Source organism: Myxine glutinosa, chromosome 10 (assembly GCF_964187855.1).
Source record: "Myxine glutinosa chromosome 10, kmMyxGlut1.1, whole genome shotgun sequence".
Classification (NCBI taxonomy): domain Eukaryota; kingdom Metazoa; phylum Chordata; class Myxini; order Myxiniformes; family Myxinidae; genus Myxine; species Myxine glutinosa.
In genome coordinates this window covers 17,936,494-17,964,412 of record NC_136270.1, presented here as the reverse complement: position 1 = coordinate 17,964,412, position 27,919 = coordinate 17,936,494, and the positions used below count along the sequence as shown (strand labels likewise).

Sequence of the window (27,919 nt, the reverse complement as noted above, 5' to 3'; positions counted from 1 at the left end):
CCTGGTCATTGGCATGTCCAAATAACACCTTCCTAACTCAAAAGGTGCCTGAGTTAATGGTCAGAAGAGAAAGGAAATTTGATTAATTAAATAAGTACTTAATTAATCGCTAATAATTAAATAACTCCTCAATTTATTGATTAATCAAAAAAAAAAAATACCGTTTTTGACAAAGGACTTGCTCACTATTGTGCCGAAATTTCAGCTTCCTAGCTCAAAGGATGGCTGAGATATCGTCCGGACAACCAAGAAAGAAAACAAGAAAGAAAACAAGTACACATACATTCAAAGTACACCGCCCCATGCCAAATAATTAAATATGCTGCAGCGCGGCATTGCCGGGGCGCCTCCGGCGCCCGGCAATACCGCAGTGCAGCTCATTGAGGCTGCATTGGGAGGGATAGGTGTACACTAATTGATTGATTAATTGTATAATTAAAATCAATAAAAGATTATCACAAAATATTTTCATAATCAATTGGCTAATCGCATAACTAAACCACTCGTGCTTCATCCGAAGATGTATCTTTTAGAAATGTAATTAAATAAGTCATTTATAAAAAATTAAATAATTAATTGATTACTCAATAAATAATTAATCGATTAATCAATAAATAATTAATAGATGAAATGATTAATCAATAAATCAAAAATATCCTTGATAGCCACATCGCTTGGTCACTCATGTCCAAATATTAGCTTCCCAGCTCAAAAGGTGCCTGAGATATTGGCCAAATGAGAAAGAAAATAAATAAATGATTAATAATGAAAATAAATAAATAATAATCATTAAAAAATTAAATTATTAATCAATTTGGTCAGAGAACACATAAACTACCACTATTTCATCAGAATCTGTAACTTTAAATTTAAATTTTTTTTTGGCATTAATCAAATAATTACATAATTAATCGATTAATTTATTAATTAATAAATCAAAAATATCCTTTGCAGCCAAATCACCTGGTCATTGGCATGTCCAAATGTCAGCTTCCTAACTCAAAAGGTGCCTGAGTTAATGGTCAGAAGAGAAAGGAAATTTGATTAATTAAATAAGTACTGAATTAATCGCTAATAATTAAATAACTCCTCAATTTATTGATTAATCAAAAAACAAAAAATACCGTTTTTGACAAAGGACTTGCTCACTATTGTGCCGAAATTTCAGCTTCCTAGCTCAAAGGATGGCTGAGATATCGTCCGGACAACCAAGGAAACAAGAAAACAAACAAACAAGAAACCAGAGTGAAAACTGAGTACTCTCTTTCAGCGTGCGTCACTGCCAAGCCCCCTTCGGTGCCCGGCAATGACGATTTGCAATGCCTGGAGGTGGCATAGGAAAGGAGCGGTGTACAACAAGTACACATACATTCAAAGTACACCGCCCCATGCCAAATAATTAAATATGCTGCAGCGCGGCATTGCCGGGGCGCCTCAGGCGCCCGGCAATACCGCAGTGCAGCTCATTGAGGCTGCATTGGGAGGGAGACGTGTACACTAATTGATTGATTAATTGTATAATTAAAATCAATAAAAGATTATCACAAAATATTTTCATAATCAATTGGCTAATCGCATAACTAAACCACTAGTGCTTCATCCGAAGATGTATCTTTTAGAAATTTAATTAAATAAGTCATTTATAAAAAATTAAATAATTAATTGATTACTCAATAAATAATTAATCGATTAATCAATAAATAATTAATAGATGAAATGATTAATCAATAAATCAAAAATATCCTTGATAGCCACATCACTTGGTCACTCATGTCCAAATATTAGCTTCCCAGCTCAAAAGGTGCCTGAGATATTGGCCAAATGAGAAAGAAAATAAATAAATGATTAATAATGAAAATAAATAAATAATAATCATAAAAAAATTAAATTATTAATCAATTTGGTCAGAGAACACATAAACTACCACTATTTCATCACAATCTGTAACTTTAAAAAAAAAATTTTTTTTGTCATTAATCGAATAATTAAATAATTAATCGATTAATTGATTAATTAATAAATCAAAAATATCCTTTGCAGCCAAATCACCTGGTCATTGGCATGTCCAAATATCAGCTTCCTAACTCAAAAGGTGCCTGAGTTAATAATGGTCAGAAGAGAAATGAAATTTAATTAATTAAATAAGTACTTAATTAAACGCTAATAATTAAATAACTCCTCAATTAATTGATTATTCAAAAAACAAAAAATACCGTATTTGACAAAGGACTTGCTCACTACTGTGCCGAAATTTCAGCTTCCTAGCTCAAAGGATGGCTGAGATATCGCCCGGACAACCAAGAAAACAAACAACCAGAGTGAAAACTGAGTACTCTCTTTCAGCGTGCGTCACTGCCGAGCCCCCTTTGGTGCCCGGCAATGACGATTTGCAATGCCTGGAGATGGCATAGGAAAGGAGCGGTGTACAACAAGTACACATACATTCAAAGTACACCGCCCCATGCCAAATAATTAAATATGCTGCAGCGCGGCATTGCCGGGGCGCCTCAGGCGCCCGGCAATACCGCAGTGCAGCTCATTGAGGCTGCATTGGGAGGGAGACGTGTACACTAATTGATTGATTAATTGTATAATTAAAATCAATAAAAGATTATCACAAAATATTTTCATAATCAATTGGCTAATCGCATAACTAAACCACTAGTGCTTCATCCGAAGATGTATCTTTTAGAAATTTAATTAAATAAGTCATTTATAAAAAATTAAATAATTAATTGATTACTCAATAAATAATTAATCGATTAATCAATAAATAATTAATAGATGAAATGATTAATCAATAAATCAAAAATATCCTTGATAGCCACATCACTTGGTCACTCATGTCCAAATATTAGCTTCCCAGCTCAAAAGGTGCCTGAGATATTGGCCAAATGAGAAAGAAAATAAATAAATGATTAATAATGAAAATAAATAAATAATAATCATAAAAAAATTAAATTATTAATCAATTTGGTCAGAGAACACATAAACTACCACTATTTCATCAGAATCTGTAACTTTAAAAAAAAAAATTTTTTTGTCATTAATCGAATAATTAAATAATTAATCGATTAATTGATTAATTAATAAATCAAAAATATCCTTTGCAGCCAAATCACCTGGTCATTGGCATGTCCAAATATCAGCTTCCTAACTCAAAAGGTGCCTGAGTTAATAATGGTCAGAAGAGAAATGAAATTTAATTAATTAAATAAGTACTTAATTAAACGCTAATAATTAAATAACTCCTCAATTAATTGATTATTCAAAAAACAAAAAATACCGTATTTGACAAAGGACTTGCTCACTACTGTGCCGAAATTTCAGCTTCCTAGCTCAAAGGATGGCTGAGATATCGCCCGGACAACCAAGAAAACAAACAACCAGAGTGAAAACTGAGTACTCTCTTTCAGCGTGCGTCACTGCCGAGCCCCCTTTGGTGCCCGGCAATGACGATTTGCAATGCCTGGAGATGGCATAGGAAAGGAGCGGTGTACAACAAGTACACATACATTCAAAGTACATCGCCCCATGCCAAATAATTAAATATGCTGCAGCGCGGCATTGCCGGGGCGCCTCTGGCGCCCGGCAATACCGCAGTGCAGCTCATTGAGGCTGCATTGGGAGGGAGAGGTGTACACTAATTGATTGATTAATTGTATAATTAAAATCAATAAAAGATTATCACAAAATATTTTCATAATCAATTGGCGAATCACATAACTAAACCTTCATCCGAAGATGTATCTTTTAGAAATTTAATTAAATAAGTCATTAATAAAAAATTAAATAATTAATTGATTACTCAATAAATAATTAATCTATTAATCAATAAATAATTAATAGATGAAATGATTAATCAATAAATCAAAAATATCCTTGATAGCCACATCACTTGGTCACTCATGTCCAAATATTAGCTTCCCAGCTCAAAAGGTGCCTGAGATATTGGCCAAATGAGAAAGAAAATAAATAAATGATTAATAATGAAAATAAATAAATAATAATCATAAAAAAAAATTAAATTATTAATCAATTTGGTTAGAGAACACATAAACTACCACTATTTCATCAGAATCTGTAACCTAAAAAAAAAATTTTTTTTGGTCATTAATCGAATAATTAAATAATTAATCGATAAATCAAAAATATCCTTTGCAGCCAAATCACCTGGTCATTGGCATGTCCAAATATCAGCTTCCTAACTCAAAAGGTGCCTGAGTTAATGGTCAGAAGAGAAAGGAAATTTGATTAATTAAATAAGTACTTAATTAATCGCTAATAATTAAATAACTCCTCAATTTATTGATTAATCAAAAAAAAAAATACCGTTTTTGACAAAGGACTTGCTCACTATTGTGCCGAAATTTCAGCTTCCTAGCTCAAAGGATGGCTGAGATATCGCCCGGACAAACAAGAAAGAAAACAAACAAACAAACAAGAAAGAAACCAGAGTGAAAACTGAGTACTCTCTTTCAGCGTGCGTCACTGCCGAGCCCCCTTTGGTGCCCGGCAATGACGATTTGCAATGCCTGGAGATGGCATAGGAAAGGAGCGGTGTACAACAAGAAAGAAAACAAACAAGAAAGAAAGAAACCAGAGTGAAAACTGAGTACTCTCTTTCAGCGTGCGTCACTGCCGAGCCCCCTTTGGTGCCCGGCAATGACGATTTGCAATGCCTGGAGATGGCATAGGAAAGGAGCGGTGTACAACAACCAGAGTGAAAACTGAGTACTCTCTTTCAGCGCGCGTCACTGCCGAGCCCCCTTCGGTGCCCGGCAATGACGATTTGCAATGCCTGGAGATGGCATGGGAAAGGAGCGGTGTACAACAAGAAACCAGAGTGAAAACTGAGTACTCTCTTTCAGCGTGCGTCACTGCCGAGCCCCCTTTGGTGCCCGGCAATGACGATTTGCAATGCCTGGAGATGGCATAGGAAAGGAGCGGTGTTCAATTAATAATGAAAATAAATAAATAATAATCATAAAAAAATTAAACAAGTACACATACATTCAAAGTACACCGCCCCATGCCAAATAATTAAATATGCTGCAGCGCGGCATTGCCGGGGCGCCTCCGGCGCCCGGCAATACCGCAGTGCAGCTCATTGAGGCTGCATTGGGAGGGAGAGGTGTACACTAATTGATTGATTAATTGTATAATTAAAATCAATAAAAGATTATCACAAAATATTTTCATAATCAATTGGCTAATCGCATAACTAAACCAGTAGTGCTTCATCCGAAGATGTATCTTTTAGAAATTTAATTAAATAAGTCATTTATAAAAAATTAAATAATTAATTGATTACTCAATAAATAATTAATCGATTAATCAATAAATACTTAATAGATGAAATGATTAATCAATAAATCAAAAATATCCTTGATAGCCACATCACTTGGTCACTCATGTCCAAATATTAGCTTCCCAGCTCAAAAGGTGCCTGAGATATTGGCCAAATGAGAAAGAAAATAAATAAATGATTAATAATGAAAATAAATAAATAATAATCATAAAAAAATTAAATTATTAATCAATTTGGTCAGAGAACACATAAACTACCACTATTTCATCAGAATCTGTAACTTAAAAAAAAAAAAATTTTTTGTCATTAATCGAATAATTAAATAATTAATCGATTAATTGATTAATTAATAAATCAAAAATATCCTTTGCAGCCAAATCACCTGGTCATTGGCATGTCCAAATATCAGCTTCCTAACTCAAAAGGTGCCTGAGTTAATAATGGTCAGAAGATAAATGAAATTTAATTAATTAAATAAGTACTTAATTAAACGCTAATAATTAAATAACTCCTCAATTAATTGATTATTCAAAAAACAAAAAATACCGTATTTGACAAAGGACTTGCTCACTACTGTGCCGAAATTTCAGCTTCCTAGCTCAAAGGATGGCTGAGATATCGTCCGGACAACCAAGAAAGAAAGAAAACAAGAAAACAACCAGAGTGAAAACTGAGTACTCTCTTTCAGCGTGCGTCACTGCCGAGCCCCCTTCGGTGCCCAGCAATGACGATTTGCAATGCCTGGAGATGGCATAGGAAAGGTGCGGTGTACAATTATTAATCAATTTGGTCAGAGAACACATAAACTACCACTATTTCATCAGAATCTGTAACTTTAAAAAAAAAAACATTTTTTGGCATCAATCGAATAATCAAATATTTAATCGATTATTTGATTAATTAATAAATCAAAAATATCCTTTGCAGCCAAATCACCTGGTCATTGGCATGTCCAAATATCAGCTTCCTAACTCAAAAGGTGCCTGAGTTAATGGTCAGAAGAGAAAGGAAATTTGATTAATTAAATAAGTACTAAATTAATCGCTAATAATTAAATAACTCCTCAATTAATTGATTAATCAAAAAACAAAAAATACCGTTTTTGACAAAGTTCTTGCTCACTACTGTGCCGAAATTTCAGCTTCCTACCTCAAAGGATGGCTGAGATATCGTCCGGACAAACAAGCAAGAAAACAAGAAAGAAAACAAGTACACATACATTCAAAGTACACCGCCCCATGCCAAATAATTAAATATGCTGCAGCGCGGCATTGCCGGGGCGCCTCAGGCGCCCGGCAATACCGCAGTGCAGCTCATTGAGGCTGCATTGGGAGGGAGACGTGTACACTAATTGATTGATTAATTGTATAATTAAAATCAATAAAAGATTATCACAAAATATTTTCATAATCAATTGGCTAATCGCATAACTAAACCACTAGTGCTTCATCCGAAGATGTATCTTTTAGAAATTTAATTAAATAAGTCATTTATAAAAAATTAAATAATTAATTGATTACTCAATAAATAATTAATCGATTAATCAATAAATAATTAATAGATGAAATGATTAATCAATAAATCAAAAATATCCTTGATAGCCACATCACTTGGTCACTCATGTCCAAATATTAGCTTCCCAGCTCAAAAGGTGCCTGAGATATTGGCCAAATGAGAAAGAAAATAAATAAATGATTAATAATGAAAATAAATAAATAATAATCATAAAAAAATTAAATTATTAATCACTTTGGTCAGAGAACACATAAACTACCACTATTTCATCAGAATCTGTAACTTTAAAAAAAAAAATTTTTTTGTCATTAATCGAATAATTAAATAATTAATCGATTAATTGATTAATTAATAAATCAAAAATATCCTTTGCAGCCAAATCACCTGGTCATTGGCATGTCCAAATATCAGCTTCCTAACTCAAAAGGTGCCTGAGTTAATAATGGTCAGAAGAGAAATGAAATTTAATTAATTAAATAAGTACTTAATTAAACGCTAATAATTAAATAACTCCTCAATTAATTGATTATTCAAAAAACAAAAAATACCGTATTTGACAAAGGACTTGCTCACTACTGTGCCGAAATTTCAGCCTCCTAGCTCAAAGGATGGCTGAGATATCGCCCGGACAACCAAGAAAACAAACAACCAGAGTGAAAACTGAGTACTCTCTTTCAGCGTGCGTCACTGCCGAGCCCCCTTTGGTGCCCGGCAATGACGATTTGCAATGCCTGGAGATGGCATAGGAAAGGAGCGGTGTACAACAAGAAACCAGAGTGAAAACTGAGTACTCTCTTTCAGCGTGCGTCACTGCCGAGCCCCCTTTGGTGCCCGGCAATGACGATTTGCAATGCCTGGAGATGGCATAGGAAAGGAGCGGTGTACAACAAACAAACAAACAACCAGAGTGAAAACTGAGTACTCTCTTTCAGCGTGCGTCACTGCCGAGCCCCCTTCGGTGCCCGGCAATGACGCTTTGCAATGCCTGGAGATGGCATAGGAAAGGAGCGGTGTACAACAAACAACCAGAGTGAAAACTGAGTACTCTCTTTCAGTGCGCGTCACTGCCGAGCCCCCTTCGGTGCCCAGCAATGACGATTTGCAATGCCTGGAGATGGCATAGGAAAGGAGCGGTGTACAACAACGAGAGTGAAAACTGAGTACTCTCTTTCAGCGTGCGTCACTGCCGAGCCCCCTTCGGTGCCCAGCAATGACGATTTGCAATGCCTGGAGATGGCATAGGAAAGGTGCGGTGTCCAACAATTACTTTGCACAAATGTATTTGTTGTGTTTGTGATATTACATTTTTATAGGCAATTTAGGTTGAAGATTTAGGTTGAATGTTTTTAGCCGCGTCGCAAGACGCTGGTCATAGAGTGCCCTCTGCTGTTGTTGTTGTTGTTGTTGTTCTTCTTCTTCTTGTTCTTGCAGAGAAGACAAAACCTCAAAGCTCCACCCATTCTGGGAACCATAGCTCCACCCATTTTGGGAGAGCCTTCATATAAACAAATATCCACTATTTTATTAACTCGCATAGCTTTGAGGCCTGTTTTGTAGGCCCGTGGTGTCTTCCTCTCTCACACAGTTTTATTTCAAATCAAATTCGATATATCATTTCATTTTTCACAGTCGCTAACATAGTTTTAGACTCGGTTGAAAAAAAACGGGAAGAAAATCCGATGAAAGTTGCCCTTTATAGAACGAAATGAATTCTCAAAGGCCTGTAACTTCAAGTCCATTGAGATATATTTTTTTACAATCACGGCATGGTCAGTCATACACCGCCCGAAATAACAGACGGGAAAATGCCGAGATATATTAAAAATTCGTCCATTTGATGACAATCGTCACGATGAAATATTTAATTTATACGTCGTCACAATAATGTGGAGAGAGGAGCATAGCTTCGTTCATGTGTCGCTACACACGAGAAATTGCCGAGATATATTTTTTTACAATCACGGCATGGTCAGTCATACACCGCCTGAAATAACAGACGGGAAAATGCCGAGATATATTAAAAATTCGTCCATTTGATGACAATCGTCACGATGAAATATTTAATTTATACGTCGTCACAATAATGTGGAGAGAGGAGCATAGCTTCGTTCACGTGTCGCCACACACGGGAAATTGCCGAGATATATATATATTTTTAAATCGCGGCATGGTCAGTCATACACCGCCTGAAATAACAGACGGGAAAATGCCGAGATATATTAAAAATTCGTCGCCACACACGGGGAATTGCCGAGATATATTTTCACTTTGCACAAAAATAACATCAAGTAATCGAATCAATAGGAATGTCCTGTGCCTATAACATCGACGTTATAGGCACAGCTGCATTTAGGCATTGTGTAACATCGACGCAGCTTTTGTTTTAATTAAAACTTTTTGTACTTGTTTTTTTCAAGAAAGAACCCCTCAGCACACACATAGGGGAGGGGTAGCTGCAGACTGGAAGTTTGGGACGATTACACCTCACCACCACGTAATTGAAAACACCTCACCACCAAGTAATTCAAAACACATCACCACCAAGTAATTTAAAACACCTCACCACCACAAAATTGAAAACACCTCACACTCCTCACAGCCATCAAACACGTAATAAAAACACCTAACAGCGATAAAACACGTAATAAAAACACCTCACAGCCATAAAACACGTAATAAAAACACCTCACCACCATGAAATTGAAAACACCTCACAGCCATCAAACACGTCATAAAAACACCTCACAGCGATAAAACACGTAATAAAAACACCTCACAGCCATAAAACACGTAATAAAAACACCTCAGCACCACAAAATTAAAAACATCTCAGCCATAAAACACGTAATAAAAACACCTCACAGCCATAAAACACATAATAAAAACACCTCACCACCACAAAACACATAATAAAAACACCTCACAGCCATAAAACACGTAATAAAAACACCTCACCACCACAAAATTAAAAACACCTCACAGCAGTAGGGTAATAATGTTGTTCCTGGACCACCCTCATTTTCCCATTGACTTACATGTTAATTTTTCTCTGACCCTCATTTCCCAAAAAACACCTCTTTTCCTCCCACCCTGTTCTTTACAAACCTTTTGGTCTTTTGACATACGAGCTATAGCACCTATCCTCAATGTTGTTCATTAGACCACTCAAACAATGATCCTACGAATATTTGCTCCCTCTCACTCTCTTAATATCAATGATCCCGAGTAGATCACTCAAACAATGATCCTACAAATATTTGTTTTTGCGTAGGAAATAATTTAATTGTCTTACCACTACCATCACCATCTAATACATTAACAAAAAAGATGTTTGAGTTTGGTTCTTTGTCAAGATATTTTAACTGAGCTAAGATAAAATGATAAACCTCCCTCATTGTTCTTGTCTGAGCGCCTTCTGTGCCACACACTTTTTGGTAGGCTCTGCCCACTTTTTGTTAAGCTCCGCCCACTTTTGGTAACCCCGCCCACTTTTTACTAAACCCCGCCCACCTTTTGCTAAGTCCCACCCACTTTATAAACTCTGCCATTGTATCATTTTCAGTTGACATTACATCATTTTCAGGGAATTTCCATCACATCATTTCCAGTTAAAACATGCCCAGGGAATTTCCACAGGAAATGACACACCCAGTCCTTCATATGAAAGGCACCGACCACACAGGCTTTTTCAAACACGCTTTCTGCTTCACTTGAGAATGGACTACAGTGCTGACATGGAATGGGATAATTTTGGTATCCCTTTGAGTCCTACCTGTGTAGCGCTCAACCTTCAGATTGATGAACTGGACTCGAACCTCTTATCAATGGAGGTAAGTTTGTTTATTTTTTTTTTTTTTTTATTTTTTTTTTTTTTTTTTTTTTAGGTGAGACTCGTGTAAGAGTTAACAAAGTTTATTTTAATATTCATAGAGCTTGATTTATACAAATAAAAATATTGTATTAAATTAATACATTGTTATTTTCTCCCACAGGAAATTGTATCTGAGATACGAAATGAAAATTCTATTTTTAACACAACTTGGGATAAAGTTATTTTTTTGTTTGAAGATCTTTTGAACAACCAAGACCCACAGAACGAGTTCTACCTTGATGACCCAGCCAAAGAGTTATACCTTGGAGATCCACAAAATCCTGAAAAAGAGTTTTACCATGATGATACTTATTGTGAGTTATCAAAACAAAACCCACTGAACAAGTTCTACCTTGATTAGCCAGAATACAAGTCATACATTGGAGACCCACAAATTTCTGAAAATTGGGAAAGGAGAGTTCTCCCTGATGGTCCGCAGTTATACTATGTGGGACACATCACAGAAACCCTAAAAAATTGGGAAATGGGAATTCTCCCTGATGGTCCGCAGTTATACTATGTGAGACACATCATAGAAACCCTAAAAAATTGGGAAAGGGAAGTTTTCCCTGATGGTCCGCAGTTATACTATGTGAGACCTATCACGGAAACCCCAAATATTTCTGAAAATTGTGGTTCTACCTTGGAGACTTGGAAAGATGGTTATATTTTTGGAGACTCGGAATGGGGGTTTTGTTTTGATAACTCGGAATTTTGATACCTATCTTGGAGGCTCAACAGGATTGTGGTTATACCTTGGGAACTTGAAAAGTTGTTTTTATTTTGGAGACTCTACCTGTGGGGTCCATCTTGGAGACTCTTTGGATTCTAAAGCAATGAACAATGTTCTTTGTTTAATGATGCTTGATTTAAGCAATATCAAGAAAGTTCGAGGAAGAAAATGCTGGAAAATTCTTTCTTCCCATTTCTACTTCTTCAAACTTGAAAGCCTTGAAAGACAGAATTGGCAGAAGAGGAAAAAAAAAATGCAATACGTATTTTTTTTAAAAACAAGAAAAAAATAATTATGTTAGGGTTAGGGTGGGATTTTGAATGTGAGGGTTAGGGATGGGGATGGGTTAGGGATGGGGTTGGGTTAGGGATGGGGTTGGGTTAGGGTGGGATTTTGAATGTGAGGGTTAGGGTTGGGGTTGGGTTAGGGATGGGGTTGGGTTAGGGTTGGGATTTTGAATGTGAAGGAAAGGGATGGGTTGGATTAGGGATGGGGTTGGGTTAGGGTAGGGTTAGGGATGGGGTTGGGTTAGGGATGGGGTTGGGTTAGGGATGGGGTTGGGTTAGGGATGGGGTTGGGTTAGGGATGGGTTGGGTTAGGGATGGGGTTGGGTTAGGGATGGGTTTGGGTTAGGGATGGGGTTGGGTTAGGGATGGGTTGGGTTAGGGATGGGGTTGGGTTAGGGATGGGGTTTGGTTAGGGATGGGTTGGATTAGGGATGAGGTTGGGTTAGGGATGGGGTTGGGTTAGGGTTTGTATATTATTATCACTCACTCACACATACACACACACAAAAGTTAAGCCCCAACTGAAAAGTTGAGGGATTCTGTGTTTGGGGTTCACAGATCTCAAGAACGTATCCCCATTGTACACACAAAAGTTAAGCCCCAACTGAAAAGTTGAGGGATTCTGTGTTTGGGGTTCACAGATCTCAAGAACGTATCCCCATTGTACACACGCACAAAAGTTAAGCCCCAACTGAAAAGTTGAGGGATTCTGTGTTTGGGGTTCACAGATCTCAAGAACGTATCCCCATTACATTTTATTTATTTATTTATTATTTTCAAGGGTATTATCTGCTTACTTGTGTTTTTTGTAATTCTTGTGAGTAAAATGAACCCAAGATTTCTTCTCCATTTAAATCATATAATTTGTAGGTCCAAGGGACGGTATCCATTACATCAACTATTTTAAATAATTCATTAGTCCATTTTTTTGTATAACCTTTCTCAAAATGGCTTTTCCATCTGTATATTCTTACAATATCACCAACTTTGAACTTGGGTTTTCTCAAATTAATCTCCTTTTCATATTCTAATTTTGTAAATGTTTCCGATGGTTTTGATTTTGTTGATGAATGAACTGTATTATTGTAATTATCTACAATATCCTCAATTAAATATACCCATTGTTGAGAACCGAGTTGTGTGAATTTTTAATATAATTTCTCTTTCAAAGTACGATTAAAACGCTCAACAACAACTGCCTTTCCTTCATTAAAGGTGCTGTATAATTTAATACCCTCCCCCTTAAGAAATTTCATAAATATTTTGTTATAGAACTCTGTTCCCTCGTCAGTCCATAACTTCTTTGGTTTTCTTTTACTTTTACTAAATATTCCACTGAAAGCTAACATAAGAGTATTACCCCTTTTGTTTTTCAAAGGAACAACCCAGGCAAATCTACTCCTCAAATCAATAACGGTTAAAGCATACCTGTATCCCTTATCATTATTTAGTTCGATTAAATCAGCGGACCATATGTGGTCGGTGTATTTAGAATAAACTTTCCTTCTTTTAAACTTTGTGATTATAGGTTTATGTAATTCATTAGCCAAAAGCTCCTCAGTCTTGATAACATCATTGGAGTTTAATAGTTTTTTGGGGAATAACCAAGACCAAGTTTCAATTTAGTACTTATCTTTTTTTTCACAATAAACCTATCAACTTTCTCTCTCAATGTAGGATTTCGTATCAAGGACAAATTATACAACATTTCTCTGTCTGCTTCATGTTTTTCATCCAATGTAGTGGTATTCCCATAAGCAATATCATGCTTCATACACACTTCATCAACCCTATTTATAGGCTTAGACCAAGGTTTAGGATTGTCAGCCTCATCTAATCTTTTATCCAAGTTTGTTCCTGGACCACAGAAAGAATATCCAGGTAGATGTAGTTCCCCAGGAATTCCAGTTGTTGTAAATTTACTTCCTGACAGAAACTTTTGTATGTCTCCTCCACTTTTAGGAGAGATGAATTGGCACTTTTTAGAGCCACACACTTGACATATTCCTTTTTGATAAACTCTATTATTTTTAGCTTTAACATAAGAGATATTTTTAGATTTAGTTTTCTTTTTACATTTGAGACAATAACTCATATTTATTTATGAGAAAAAGTCCGACATAGTGCCAAAACCTTTTTGGTTTTCAACATATACATTTCAATCTTTATTTTTAAAACATAAAGAATCCTAAGGAATGCCTTCACTCTCTCCTCCATTTATTTACAAATAAAACTAACTAAAGTCAATAACACCAACATCATCAACCACATAATATTCTCCTTCTTCTTCTTCTTTATCCCCACTTTCTCGTTTAAATCTACTCCCTGAAAGTGAAGACATTGACGTCGTTATTCTTGAAAATAATATTTCCATTAGACTTTTCATTTCTTTATTTTTCTCCTCAGTGCGTTGAGTTTGATTTATTTGCTGTAATACCTTCAATCTTTTATTAATCTCACTGATTTCCATCTTTTTATATTTTTCCTCCCTCTCTCTTTGCTCCCTCTCCTCCTTCTCTCTTTTCTCCCTTTCCTCCCTCTCCTCCTTATCCCTTTCCTCCTTCTCCTTTTTCTCCCTTTCCTCCTTCTCCCTTTCCTCCTTCTCCTTTTTCTCCCTTTCCTCCTTCTCCTTTTTCTCCCTTTCCTCCTTCTCCTTTTTCTCTCTTTCCTCCTTCTCTTCTTCAACTCCTTCCTCATCCCTTGCTACCCTTGAGTTTGAGCCCCAAAGAATATTATACATATACTCATCTGGATTTTGAGATATTCTTGTATCTATGATTATTTTTCTCATAATAGGATACCAATAAGATTTGTTGATGATTTCTAAAAGAGTTTTATATTTCATAACTTTGAGAAGTTCATTTTTATTTAATATTTTAAACAAGTCTCTATTTGTGGGTTTAGCAATATCAGTATAAGGCCAGTTTTTTATGACAAAATTCCCATGTATATGCTCCAAATCATAAGGTATGTAATACCGAGCACCCTTTTCTTGTAGGTATCCTTGAATACAAAAATTATAATTCTCTTGTAGTCTTCTTCCTGCCATTTATGTATCAGAAATATATGTGAGATTAATATTATGACAGGTAATACCACCCCATCTTCCCACTACCAAATCGGTTTGTATTCCTCAGCTTTCTATCCTTATCTCATTATCTTCCTTCTTTGTCATGCTAACCATCGCTATACTATCATATATTTTTCTTTTCTTAAAATCATGTATTTGTTGTTTACTAATTGTACTTCCACATAAATCCTTATCCTCACCAAGCGGATAATATTCTTCTTTACGAGACTGATTAAAATCATGTAGGTCTTCTAAGTTTATTGAAAAAGACCAATTGTACCCTAAATCAGGCATATCATACCCCCATTTATTAATTCGCATATTAACTATATGTCCTTCTTTATAAAATTCAATTGTAAGCAGATCGTTAAATTGAATGAGGAAAGGTGTATGGTCAGTATAACCAGGTGTTGTGGTTGTAAATTTTACTTGTTTAACAAAACGTGCTGTTTTATTTAAAGATATATATTGTGATAAATCACTGAATCTAATTAAGTCATTCGCATCTGTAGGGTTTGGATAATTATTGATTAATTTATAAGTATTTTTCATATTAATATTTTTACTTATACTATATTTTTGTCGTTCAGCCTGTGCCTTTGTATAATAATTTGATAAATCAATATCTTGAGAGGATTCTTCAAAGATAGAACCATCTTTTCCGACATAAGTAATTTATATTAGATTAAAAATGACATTATAAAAATTTTCATTATTGTTGAGTTGAAATAATACAAATAAACATAATTGGCCACAACACTTAGAATTAATTTCTTGAACTTGTAATGTTTGATAAACACCATTCTGTAAGAATTTTATTACTTCAACAGGTGGTGGCATACCATAACTATCAAAATAATATTTATCCTGACTATTATGAATACAAACCCAATGAGAACCATTCTGTGTGTCTAAATTCATAATAATATTCTTTGTATTCTTGGACAACTTTGTTAATTCATCTCTCATACAGATTACCACGTTATCAATTTTTAGTTTTTTACAATCCTTAGCTAGTTCTATATTTGACGTTGTATTCTTTCCAAATTGTTTAAACCATTTATCCATTTATTTATGAGAAAGATACAATCCATTACCCCATTTAGTTAGTTTAACACCCGCTTGAGCGATAGAGGAAAGCATATTAGTGGGGCGACATAGCTCAATATATATCCACAATCGTTCATTTTTGTGATAGAAGCACCAAATTCGGCAGATGTGTTGACAAATATATTTAGAACAAATATGGATATTGGGGCATCAGAAACACGCCCCCTGGTGGCCATAGCAGCCATTTGATTCATAAACGATTTTAAAAAAATATAAATACATTTAAATACACATTAAATTAAGAAAAATACAATTAGACACACACACAGTCACTCACACACATTTTCTGCGAAGCTACCCTCCACAGCCATCCCCACCCACCGCTAGCAGGCCAGCCAGCACATGCGTCATGCCACAATCAGTGCAGTCGACTGTCCATCAAGGCATGTTAAACATTTTATTTGAACTGCAATAACTATTATATTATATATAATCGTTACACATGTTGAACACCATAGGTAAAGTGTTACACATCTGGCCCGGTGTATAAAGAAGTGAATCAGGTGAGCGATCTTAGCTTTCTAGCTAGCTAAATTAGCTTTCTGACTAGCTATAGTATTAGGCCAAGCTAGGCTAGGTTGAGCAATTTTAGCTTACTACAGTAAAACTCGCATAAGTCGGCACTTTTGGGACCAGCATTTTAGTGCCGACTTACGAAAATGACGATATACGCACAAGTCGTCATTTTGGCGACTTCTGTGTAAGTCGTCAAAATGCCCGACTTATGCGTATATCGTCATTTCGACGACTTACAAAGCCGTCATTTTGACGACTTGAAGGTCAAGCTTGTATATCGTCAGGCTTCATATCTACAAGTTGCATACGCTAGCTATAATTTGAACTGGATTGAGCGAGACTGGCCTGCGTGTTGTGTTTCGACGAAACAATGACTCATCACTCTGTACAGTGGGCTGCATACACTGCGCCATGGAATTTCTTATGACGACTTACGACTAGGATTTTACTGCTGTTTGTATTAGATGGGACCGGTCTGAGGGCGCCGACTTGTGGATATTGACGACTTGTATATGACGACTTTGACGTGGTCATCCAAATTGATTTTCCATTAGAGAAAATCGGGACTTTGACTTCCATGACGACTTCAGCGAATTGACGGGTTAGACAATGGCGTCTTATGCGAGTTTTACTGTAGTTAGCTAAATTAGTTTTTTAGCTAGCTAAAGTAGGCCAAGCTAGGTTAGGTTGAGCGATTTTAGCTTTCTAGCTAGCTAAATTAGCTTTCTAGCTAGCTAAAGTAAGCCAAGCTAGGCGAGCTAGCTAAATCATGCTTTAAAGTTAACTACATTTGGCGTAGTAGTAGTAGTAGTAGTAGTAGTAGTAGTAGTAGTAGTAGTAGTGGTACTAGAAACTAGAAAGAGTATTAATATCATACTAGTAAAATATAGAAAGAACTACTTGTTCTAGTGCTTATTATATTAGGATTAAAAAACAAAATGTTCTTTCTGACAATTTCTGAATCTGTGGTGCTTGTATTATTGCAGATCACATAATAATCAAGATGGTGGCAACTAGTTGACTATGTCAAAAAGGTTTCTGCTAAAAGACACAGGGTGTCCAACACCCTCGACATCTTCTAAATCACAGCCTGCAAACAAGATAAACTGGGCACTGTGTGTCATCTGCCAAGAAGACCGTAAAGAGAAACTGACTGATCCAACACTGACGAAGAGGAAGGATGCTGGGAGTGCATACACGTCTTTAGCTGAAAGTCTCCTGAGACTGAATGAACTGAATGAACTACCCGGAGATATACAGATACTAGATGAAGGAAATGGGCTTGAAGCTGCTCTTGTTGACAACAAAGCTCAGTGGCATCAATCATGCAGGCTGGCCTTCAACAAGAACGAAGTTCAACGGGCCGAGAAGAGAGCTCTGAAAAAGTCTAGCAGTACAGGTGACGATGACACCATTGCAGTCCCAAGTAAACAGAGAAGGGGACGTTCTAGCACTGAGAACCCAGCAAAGGAAGCACTCTGTTTTTTCTGTTGCAAGCCAGCTGGCACAGATGGTCTTCATGAGGCAGCAACGTTCCATCTGGACAAGCAAGTTCAGACATGTGCAGAGCTCTTACAGGACACAGAACTGCTGGCTCGACTAAGTGCAGGAGATATGATTGCGCTTGAATCCAAATATCACAATAAGTGCTTGGTGGGCCTCTACAACCGTGTCAGAAAACACAAAACTCAAGAAAAGCAGGGAACCGATGAGGAAAAAATGCTATCAGGAATCGCTTTTGCTGAAGTTGTCATGTACATTGAAGAATCACGTTTTGATGACAGCACTGCACCAGTTTTCAAGCTGGCTGATCTGGCTGATCTGTTCAGGTCAAGGATGGAGCAGCTTGGCATTAAGCTTGAATCTAAAGTAAACACCACAAGATTGAAGGAAAGACTTTTGGCTCAGATCCCAGACCTGCAAGCTCAGCCCCAGGGGTGGGATGTTCTCCTTGCATTCTCTGATGACATTGGTGCAGCCCTGACTAAGGCATGTGAATGGGACAGTGACAGTGATGCTGTGTACTTGGGCCGTGCTGCAAACATTGTACGTCGCCACATCTTTGAGCTGAAACCCTTCACTGGATTCCATGAAGGCTGCCAAAGAGATTCTGTGCCGAAGCTACTCCTGGCACTGGTAAATATGGTCCTTGAAGGTCCAAGCATCAGAGACCAGAGTGCATATCCAGCAAAGTCAGCAGCCTTAACCATCGCACAACTGCTCAAGTTTAACAGCGTCAAGCATAGGCGGCTTGAAGGATCCACATCTGTCAACGTCAGACACAATGCCACTCAGGAAACACCTGTTCCAATGTATATTGGCCTGATGGTCCATGCCCAAACCAGGAAGAGGGAAGTTGTGGAACGGCTTTCACATCTCGGTGTCAGTATCACATATGACCGTGTGCTTCGTCTGTCAGCCCAGCTATGAGAAAGTGTCATACAGCAGTACCACAAGGATCAGGTGGTCTGCGCTCCTAAGATGCGTGGTGGCGTCTTCACAACTGCTGCGGTTGATAATATTGACCATAATCCTAGCTCAACTACCTCAAAGGAGTCCTTCCATGGCACAGGTATCTCACTCTTTCAACTCCCTGCCTTTGCAGGTCAAGGAGTTGACCGCAGTATTGCGATTGTTGGAGGTTCTGCAGGCAAAAAGACAGTGGGCCATTTGCCAAGCTACTACACAGACGTTCCACCTGTTGTCGGTAGCACCACAAAGGCACCTGTACCACCTAGCACTGTGGCATCTTTGAGCAGGGAGAACTCTGACCAGAGCATCAAGGAAGAGTACTGCTGGCTAGAAAATGTGCGGAACATTATAGCACTTCCATCTGAAGATGAAGAGAATCAGAGTGTGGACAACATGTCCTGGGCTGCATACCATGCAAGTCACCAGCCTGCCAGGGAGGAAATCATATGCCCAAGTGCCCTACTCCCTCTGTTCCACGAGAGTGCCCACACCATGGCAATGATCAAACACGTGATGGACATAGTCAGAAAGGCTGTTCAACATCTGAATGCTGAGCAGACACCGGTACTAGCATTTGATCAACCCTTGTATGCGATTGCCAAGCAGATCCAGTGGAAGTGGCCAGAGATGTATGGGGAAGACAAGATTGTTGTGATGTTTGGTGGCCTGCATATAGAGATGGCAGCTCTGAAGACCCTGGGTGATTGGTTGAAAGGCAGTGGCTGGGTTGAAGCACTGGTACAAGCGGAGATAACAACAGCAGGCACTGCCGACTCCTTCTTGCGTGCAGCACATGTTACTCGCACCCGACGTGCCCACCAAGTCACAGTGGCTGCATTATACATCCTGCAACATCGGGCCTACAGTAACCGTGACACAGATACAGAAGATGATCCTTTGAGCTTTGACGAATGGTGCCGAAAGAGGGGTGAGAACTGCCCTCAATTCCAGTGCTGGGCAACAGTCAAGGAATTGGAGCTGTGTTTACTGGTCTATGTGCGATCCCTGCGTCAGTCCTCTTTCAGCATGTACCTCGATGCTCTGACAGAACTCGTCCCCTGGTTCTTTGCTCTGGACCACACTAACTATGCACGCTGGATCCCAGTTCATCTCCATGACATGTCTGAACTACCAACAAGACACCCAGATGTTGCCAGAGAATTCAATGCTGGGAATTTCACCATTCAGAAGAGCAACAGGGTCTTCTAAGCAATCCCTATCGACCAAGCACATGAGCAAAATAATGCTTGCATCAAGAGTGATGGAGGGGCAGTAGGTCTTACAGACAACCCTAGTGCCCTTCGGCGGTGGATGGTAGCTGGCCCTGAGGTTGCCGCAGTGATTGAGGACTTTGAAGATGCACACCAGCTCATGGGAAGAGGAGATGAGGTGCTCCACCATGACCAGACTGCAAGTGTGCAGAAAGCATTTAAGAAAGACGTCTGCTCCCTCATCAATGTATTGGAAGAACTGGGCAATCCATTTGAAGAGGAGAGCAAAGTCCTGCTTGTCCTTGACAGCAAAGACATTGCTGAACCATCGGCAGTGGAGACTGTTAAAAAGGCACAGAAGATTGGTCAACAGCAGTTTCAAGCATTCACAAAAGAATGTCTTGTGGAGAGAACAAAGCCCATTGATGACCCAATCCACCACAACCGGTTGACACTGTTTGTTGGCTCAACAAAAAAGATGGCAAGTAAGCAGAAGCAGCAGCTGACCTCAATGAAAAGTGATGTCGAGCTGTTCTCACGACTCTACATTAGCTGTCAAACAAGAGATGGAAACCTGGAAGACTTCTTTCAGCATGAGAACCAAGCATGGCCACCAGCGCTCTCCGATGGAGGAAGATTACGACTTGGGGCCAAGAGTGACCTTCTGACATGCCTGGAGGACCTGTCTCCAGCTCAGACTAAAGCCCCTGATGCTACTTGTGTAGTTCATGATGGAGCTGCCATCATTCAGATGATGAGGCCAGCAGGTGCCAAGACATTTGATGAATATGCCCAGCAGATATTCATCCCATACATCTCTTCTCATCTGCGCAGTGTGTCACGCGTGGACCTCGTTTGGGATACTTACAAGGATGACTCCCTGAAAGGCACAGCAAGAGCCAAGCGTGGAAAGGGTGTAAGGAGACGTGTGGTTGGGAAGGCTGCCATACCAGGAAACTGGCAGACCTTTCTGCGGGTTGACAGCAACAAAACTGAACTATTCAGTTTCTTGTCCAGGGTCCTCCTTCAGGTGTTCTGTGAAGAAGACAAGGAAGTTGTCCTCACTGATGGGCAGGGTGTGCTCAGCACACAGCTACTTCAAGATCTCCACACCCTGGCCCCATGCAGCCATGAAGAGGCTGATAGTCGTATGCTACTGCACGTATCACATGCTGCACAGCATGGCCACCAACAGGTGCTGATTCGGACTGTTGACACTGATGTTGTGGTCTTGGCTGTGTTTGCCATAAGTCTACTACCATCTGGATGTGAACTCTGGCTAGCATTTGGAACAGGCAAGAGCTTTCGCTACCTGGCAGCCCACCAAATGGCTGCATGTCTCGGACCAGAGATGTCATGTGCCCTTCCAATGTTTCATGCTTTGACAGGCTGTGACACCGTATCCAGCTTTGCTGGACATGGAAAGAAGGCAGCATGGTCTACATGGAAGTCGCTTCCAGAATTGACAGATGCACTACCGATGCTGGCAAGTGGACCAAACGAGATCCCAGATGATGCAATGAACATTATTGAGAGGTTTGTCATACTTCTCTTTGACAGAACAAGCACCTGCACCAAGGTGGACGATGCAAGAAGGAAGCTCTTTCTACGGAAAAACTCAGTGCAGAAAATACCACCTACCCGAGCTGCCCTGGTGGAGAACGTCAAGAGAGCAGTTTACCATGGTGGTCACATCTGGGGATAGACACTGCTACCAGACCCTGTGCTGCCATCACCACTGACTGGGGATGGGTGAAGACAGAAGGATTGTATGAGCCCCACTGGACGACATTACCACAAGCATCAAAATCCTGCTACGAGCTGATCTCTTGTGGCTGCAACAGTGGTTGCAGAACGCGCTGCAAGTGTAAGAAGGCTGCTCTTCAGTGCACAGGCCTCTGCTTCTGTGAAGGAGAATGTGAGAGCTGACCCTAAAATTCTCTGACCCCAAAAAACATAAAATGACACGCAGGTGTCCGGAAGAACCACACATTTTGGAACTGCACCCCAGAGACACAGAAACCACTGCAGGTGTTTTTCACACTATAAAAAATTGGTTGAAAATCTGCAAAATGCCCCTTTAATGGCTTCAGTACATTCACTGAACATTGTTAGATATCGTATGTTCAAACTGTTACAGTGTAATTGTTAGTATGTTCACTGAACATTGTTAAATGGCCTTTGGTAATACAGCTACAGTGTAATCCACTATATCACACCATGTTGTTAGATTTCTTTAATTTAATATTGTCCTACATTGGAATACATTTTTTTTCACTTTAACTGGTCTTTAAATTATATTTGTGGTGCTGAAAACATGGTAACAGCAGCTTGGGGTTGACCAAAGTGTTCTATTCCAGTAACCGCTGGCAGCCATTTTGGAAAATGGCTGCCACTGTCATCAGAATGCCAATCTGCAATGCCCCAATATCCAGATTCATTCAACATATATTAAGCTATAAATGTAGAAAATCTGGCACTTCTATCACAAAAATGAACGATTTTTTAGCTATGCCGCCTCACTATATCGCCAACCAACAATCTAGCTTTATCAGGTAGACTTTCAAGTTTTTGAGCAAAATCGACAATTACACCACTTCCACTAATTTGTTTCTCCAACTCCTTGTTATGTCTTTCCAATTCTTTTTGAGCTTTTAGTTGTGCCTTCCTTTCGTTAGCAGTTTTTACCGCTGCTGAAATACCACCAGTCAATGCTCCCGCCGCACTTAAACCAGCAAATAAAGGAATTATAAACGGGAGAAATCCTCCCTCTTGTATTGAATATTTCTTTAACATAGGTTTTGTCATTTTAATTTTAAGTGATCCAACATCATTTAGTGTTTTTACCTGCTCTCTTGTGAGTAAAACATCAATTCTTACTGCTCCTTTTCTTTGAATTGTATTAACATTAATAATACAAGGCTTTTGATTTTGAATACAATATGTTAATTTCTTAACATTGATTTGATTAACATATACCGGTTCTTTCCTACTCATTTATTTATGAGAAAAAATCTATGTGATATTAATCATAACACTATTATCTGTATTAATCTGTAATTCTGTTTCTTCCAAAAGCAAACAATATGTATTAACCTCTTCACTCTCCCCTCTTTCAATGTATAGAGAAGTATCCACTCTATTAGACTTTATAGTTTCTTTTTGAGAACTCAGGTCAATTGCGTAGATCGTATAAAGTTTTTGAAACGCAACCATATCCAAAATAGGATCATTATTACCGTTGCTTTCACACACCTTTTGGTAAGACTTGTAGGCTTCCGCATAATCATTTTTTCCCAATCAATTTCCAATCTATCTCGTGGATAAAATGTGACATCAAGAGAAACCCGAAGTTGTTTCACCTTAGCATTATCACTCAGCACATTATTCTTATCAGTACCGTCCTCTCCATCTGGTTTTTAAAAAATGAGCCATAGGTATCGTGGCTTTCCTTGAAGAACACCCAAATTCCAAGTGTAGGTAGTGTGTTCCAGTTTAACGTGTTGACATCTTCTTTTAAGGGTGTAGTACTGGTGAAAAATTGAGAAAACTACAGAGGTACCTTTGAGAGGCCTTTACACAAAAACAAAGTCAAGTTAATATCTAATTTTCAGTTTTTCTTGAAAGATATAATCTTGGCTTTAACTCAGACCAGTTTCAACGCTTCTTTGTCATATTACATGCATATAATTTGCATAAATTAGACCGTCAATAAAAAACAAGGAAAAACAAATAACACATTTCTACTTCGATCTTCTATGTCACCTATCATTCTTTTCACACAAAACTTGGTACATGTATTATACATGTGTTACTCTACTACCTGATGAGAGGATTTTGTGAAATTATGTCAAATGTTCACTAATTAGCTAATTATGCCAATTACCAGATAAAACTTGGTTGTCCTTCAATAAATCCACAATGGCTACTCCTATAAACAAAAGGCTTCATCATTTTAAAGGAAGTGATATTCTGAATATCCTGTCCAAATTTCAGCCCAAAAGAATGATGCAAATTAAAGTTATAACAAATTTCATGCATGCAAAATGCAAAATATTATATTGAATTGAATTGAAATTTGAATTTTTCAATATTTAGGGGTACTTCTATGACCTCTAATAGCATGATGCTTGTTTATAAGACAATAAGGAAACTGTTCAGCTCATTAAAAAAAAAAAAAAATCACCTGTTCACCAGTACTACACCCTTAAGGTATGATACATTCAGTGGTTTCTTTGAGTTAAGTCTTCTATTTAACATCTCTTCCGTTTTAAGATTAGGAGTATGTTCACTGATATACCAACACAAATCATTAATAACAAATTTATTATTGTCTCCAAAAGCATTTTCGGCCCCAAAAAGCAACCTGTGAGGTTTCCTTTGTTTATTATTATTCCTTTGTAGTTGAAATCTAATTTTAAGACCATACAAAACTTTATCATAATCACAAAATCCAAATATACCTTTCAGAGGTACTGCTACGGTAAAACTATTCTCTGCTTTTGTATCATCATTATACATTGCCTTCCTTTGACTATAACCAGGGTCTGCATTTGTACCCGTTGACATATCAGGAATAAAACCTTCAACAGCTCCCTTACCCATTCTATCACTAAACGAATATAGTGTAAATTTCATCATTTCAGATGTAGCAGAGACATAATCAACCGCTTCAACCTCTTGTGTTCCAATATACAGGCGGACACTATCAAACATTTTCCAGAAGAAATCATTTACGAGTGTAGCATTAGTATTATTCGCAGCCTTAGTGAATTTAAATTTACACAGCAAGAAACTATCAGCTAGATTCAAGTAAGTTTGTTGATTATTTATTTCAAAACTTTTTGTTCCGTTTGAATTCCAGTCTGTTCCTGTTATAGCATTTACCTTAAAACAGTCTTCCTTTTTAGTGGAGTTTGAAATGATAATCGTATCATCCAAATCATAGATACTATCAATCGCTTCCATACTTGTATTTATATAGCATTAAAATTGTTGAAACCCTGACCCAAGTATTTTAATGATTTTTTGTCGTTCTTGTGAAGATAGTTGAGTTTTACCTTTTTTAATTTCTTTGATTGCTTGTAATTTATGAGACTCCTTTTGAGCATCTTTTATACTCTTTATAGCACCCGCAACTGAGCCCACGGCAGAAGCAGTTGAACCAATTAGGTCTTTATGTTTAAGAATGGTTGAACCAATACTCATTAGAGTATCAATTATCCCATCTCCTTTATTTCTAAATTGATGTCCCACACCCCGTTGTCTCTTTGGTTTAGAGTATCCTCTACCAAGAAACATACCTTCACCCTTATAGTATGGTGAAAGGAACATCCCATCCCCTGTAATTATTTTATATTTTCCCAACTCATGTTTTCTCACAATAACCATTATTTATTTATTGAAAAACTTCACGTAGGTGAATTCTGATGGATATAATTTCATCATTAAAGGATATCATACGATTATCTTGGTCGGTTATCCTAAAATTTACTCTGTATATAGTTTTTCCTGACACAGGTAAATAGACAAGATTTTTTGGTTCCATATTAAATTTATAACCAATCGGGGTTGAGTATGCGCTGAATGAAAATATTGTATTTGTTCTTATTCCATCGTTATAAGCACCATCAATCAAATCACAATGAATTAATACTGAATTTATACCGGAGGATATTTGAATGACATCATCACTGTAAGACGTCCCGTTAGTTTTAATCTTTTTTGAAGAGAAACCCAATAGCTCTCTAAACCGTGAAATCAACTTTATAATTATTTTTAAGTTTAATAGTTGATTTTGAAGTGTGTTTTTGAATATCTATTGCCATATTTTTTGGTTCATCACCTTGTTCTTTCATAAGGCGAGAGACTTCAGAAGATATTTGAGAAATCTCGTAAGCTCCGGATGAAATGGTTATAGTTTTATATCCACTCCCTGGATTATAACTAAACTTGTTGTTTTTCTCTGTGATATTAAACAAGGTATTATAAGTTTCCATCGACAATAAAGATGCCTCAAATTCTTTTGTGGGGTCAAGTTGTAGTGGGTAAGGGAATGATGCTGTGTAATCACTCGTTGTGAAATTAAAACTAAAGAATTGTGCTTCTCATCTTATTTAATATCGAATAAAATATCTTTGTATTGATATTTATTAATTACTAGCAGAAGTACCCGGCATTGCCGGGCGGGGGAGGGGAGGGGAGGGGGGAGGGGAATGGGGGGGGAGGGGAGAAGAGGGGGGGGAGGGGAGAAGAGGGGGAGGGGAGGGTGAGAGGTGGAGAAGAGGGGGAGGGGGAGGGGGAGAGGGGAGAAGAGGGGGGATGGGGAGGGGGAGGGGGAGGGATGGGAGGGGGAGGAGGTGGGAGGGATGGGAGGGGGGAGTGGGAGGGGGGTGGGAGGGAGGGGCGGAGGCAGGGAGGGTGAGGGATGGGAGGGTGAGGAGGGAGGGGGAGGGGGAGGGTGAGGGATGGGAGGGTGGGGGAGGGGCGAGGGGGAGGGGGGAGGGGGACTGGGGAGGGGGGAGGGTGAGGGATGGGAGGGTGAGGGGGTGGGAGGGGGAGGGGGAGGGGGAGTGGGGGGATGGGGAGGGGGGAGGAGCGAGGGGGGAGGGGCGAGGGGTGAGGGGGGAGGGGGGAGGGCAGAGGAGGAGGGGGGAGGGGGAGGAGCGAGGAAGGAGGGAGGGGGGCAAGGGGGAGGGGGAGGGGGGAGGGGGGAGGGGGGAGGGGGAGGGGGGAGGGGGGAGGGGGAGGGGCAGGAGGGAGGGGGGTGGGTAAAAGGGAGGGGGAGGGGAAAAGGGAGGAGGGGGGGAAAGGGAGGGGGAGGGGGGGAAAGGGAGGGGGAGGGGGGAGGGGGAAAAGGGAGGGGAGGGGAGGGGAGAAGGGGAAGGGGTAGGGTGGAGGGGGGAGGGAGGGGGAGGACGGAGGGGGAAGGGAGGGGGAGGACGGACGGGGGAGGGGGAAGGGGGAGGGAAGGGGAGGGCCAGTCAACAATGACGTTGCAGTTCTCATGGTCGGAGAGCAGCACAACAATCGCGACATCGTCCTGCATCTTCGCAAGAGCACGAAGCCGATTTTGGAGACTCACCGATCCTGTGACCCACGCCCTCCAGTACCGGCGTTGCCGGGCGGGGGAAGGGAGACCCGTACATTCCCAACCCGTACATTCGCCCTCTCGACTCAAGCTCGTATTTGATTCGTATTCGAAATCGAAAGGGGAAAGGGGAAATCCTTCGTATTCAAATTCGTAAACACGAAATATGAATTAAAATTTAATTCATATCGCACAAAATCGACACAAAACACGATCGCATAAAGGTAAAAAAACGCAATGGCTTTTCGCCCTGAATTACGTGCAAACGTGTGATATTACGTGCAACTCAATATACTCTCTATCTTCCTCTCTTTCCATATCAAGTGGTTCCTCAAAATATTTTGAACCGCTGAATCCGGAGTTTGTTAGAAGAAACATTAATCTTGGAGTTAATTTAGCATTTGGTTGAGCAGAACTTAAGAACACCAATTTATCATTAAATATCAATAACTTTTCTTTCACAAGATGGAACTGTGCTGGTTCTTCTGTTGGAATGAGACCTGCTCTGGTTTTTGAATCCGCCAAATATTCATTGTTTTGAAGAGCTTCCACAACATAATTAGGGGGTTGATTTACCTCCTCAAGTTTCCGAAATAATCCCTCATCATCATATTCTAATTCTCCAAGTTCTTGCTCTGTCATTTGACTAAAATCTTTGAGCATTTGAAGTTTTTTCAGAGTAAATTCTACCGTGGGAACTGTAGGTGAAATCGTTTGTTGAGTTTTTAAAAGT

General features: G+C 38.8%; 2 protein-coding genes across 2 annotated transcripts in view; one reads left to right on the top strand and one right to left on the bottom strand.

Moving 5' to 3' along the window:
• The window catches only part of LOC137434198 (uncharacterized), a gene marked incomplete in the record, with an annotated part of 236,302 nt that overhangs the window by 112,554 nt on the left and 95,829 nt on the right, over positions 1 to 27,919 (bottom strand).
• Positions 10,543 to 11,077, top strand: LOC144893936 (uncharacterized). Its single transcript, XM_078785168.1, has 2 exons — positions 10,543 to 10,656; positions 10,819 to 11,077. The coding sequence occupies exons 1-2, from the start codon at positions 10,543 to 10,545 to the stop codon at positions 11,056 to 11,058; spliced, it is 354 nt and encodes a 117-aa protein (XP_078641294.1). The 3' UTR covers positions 11,059 to 11,077.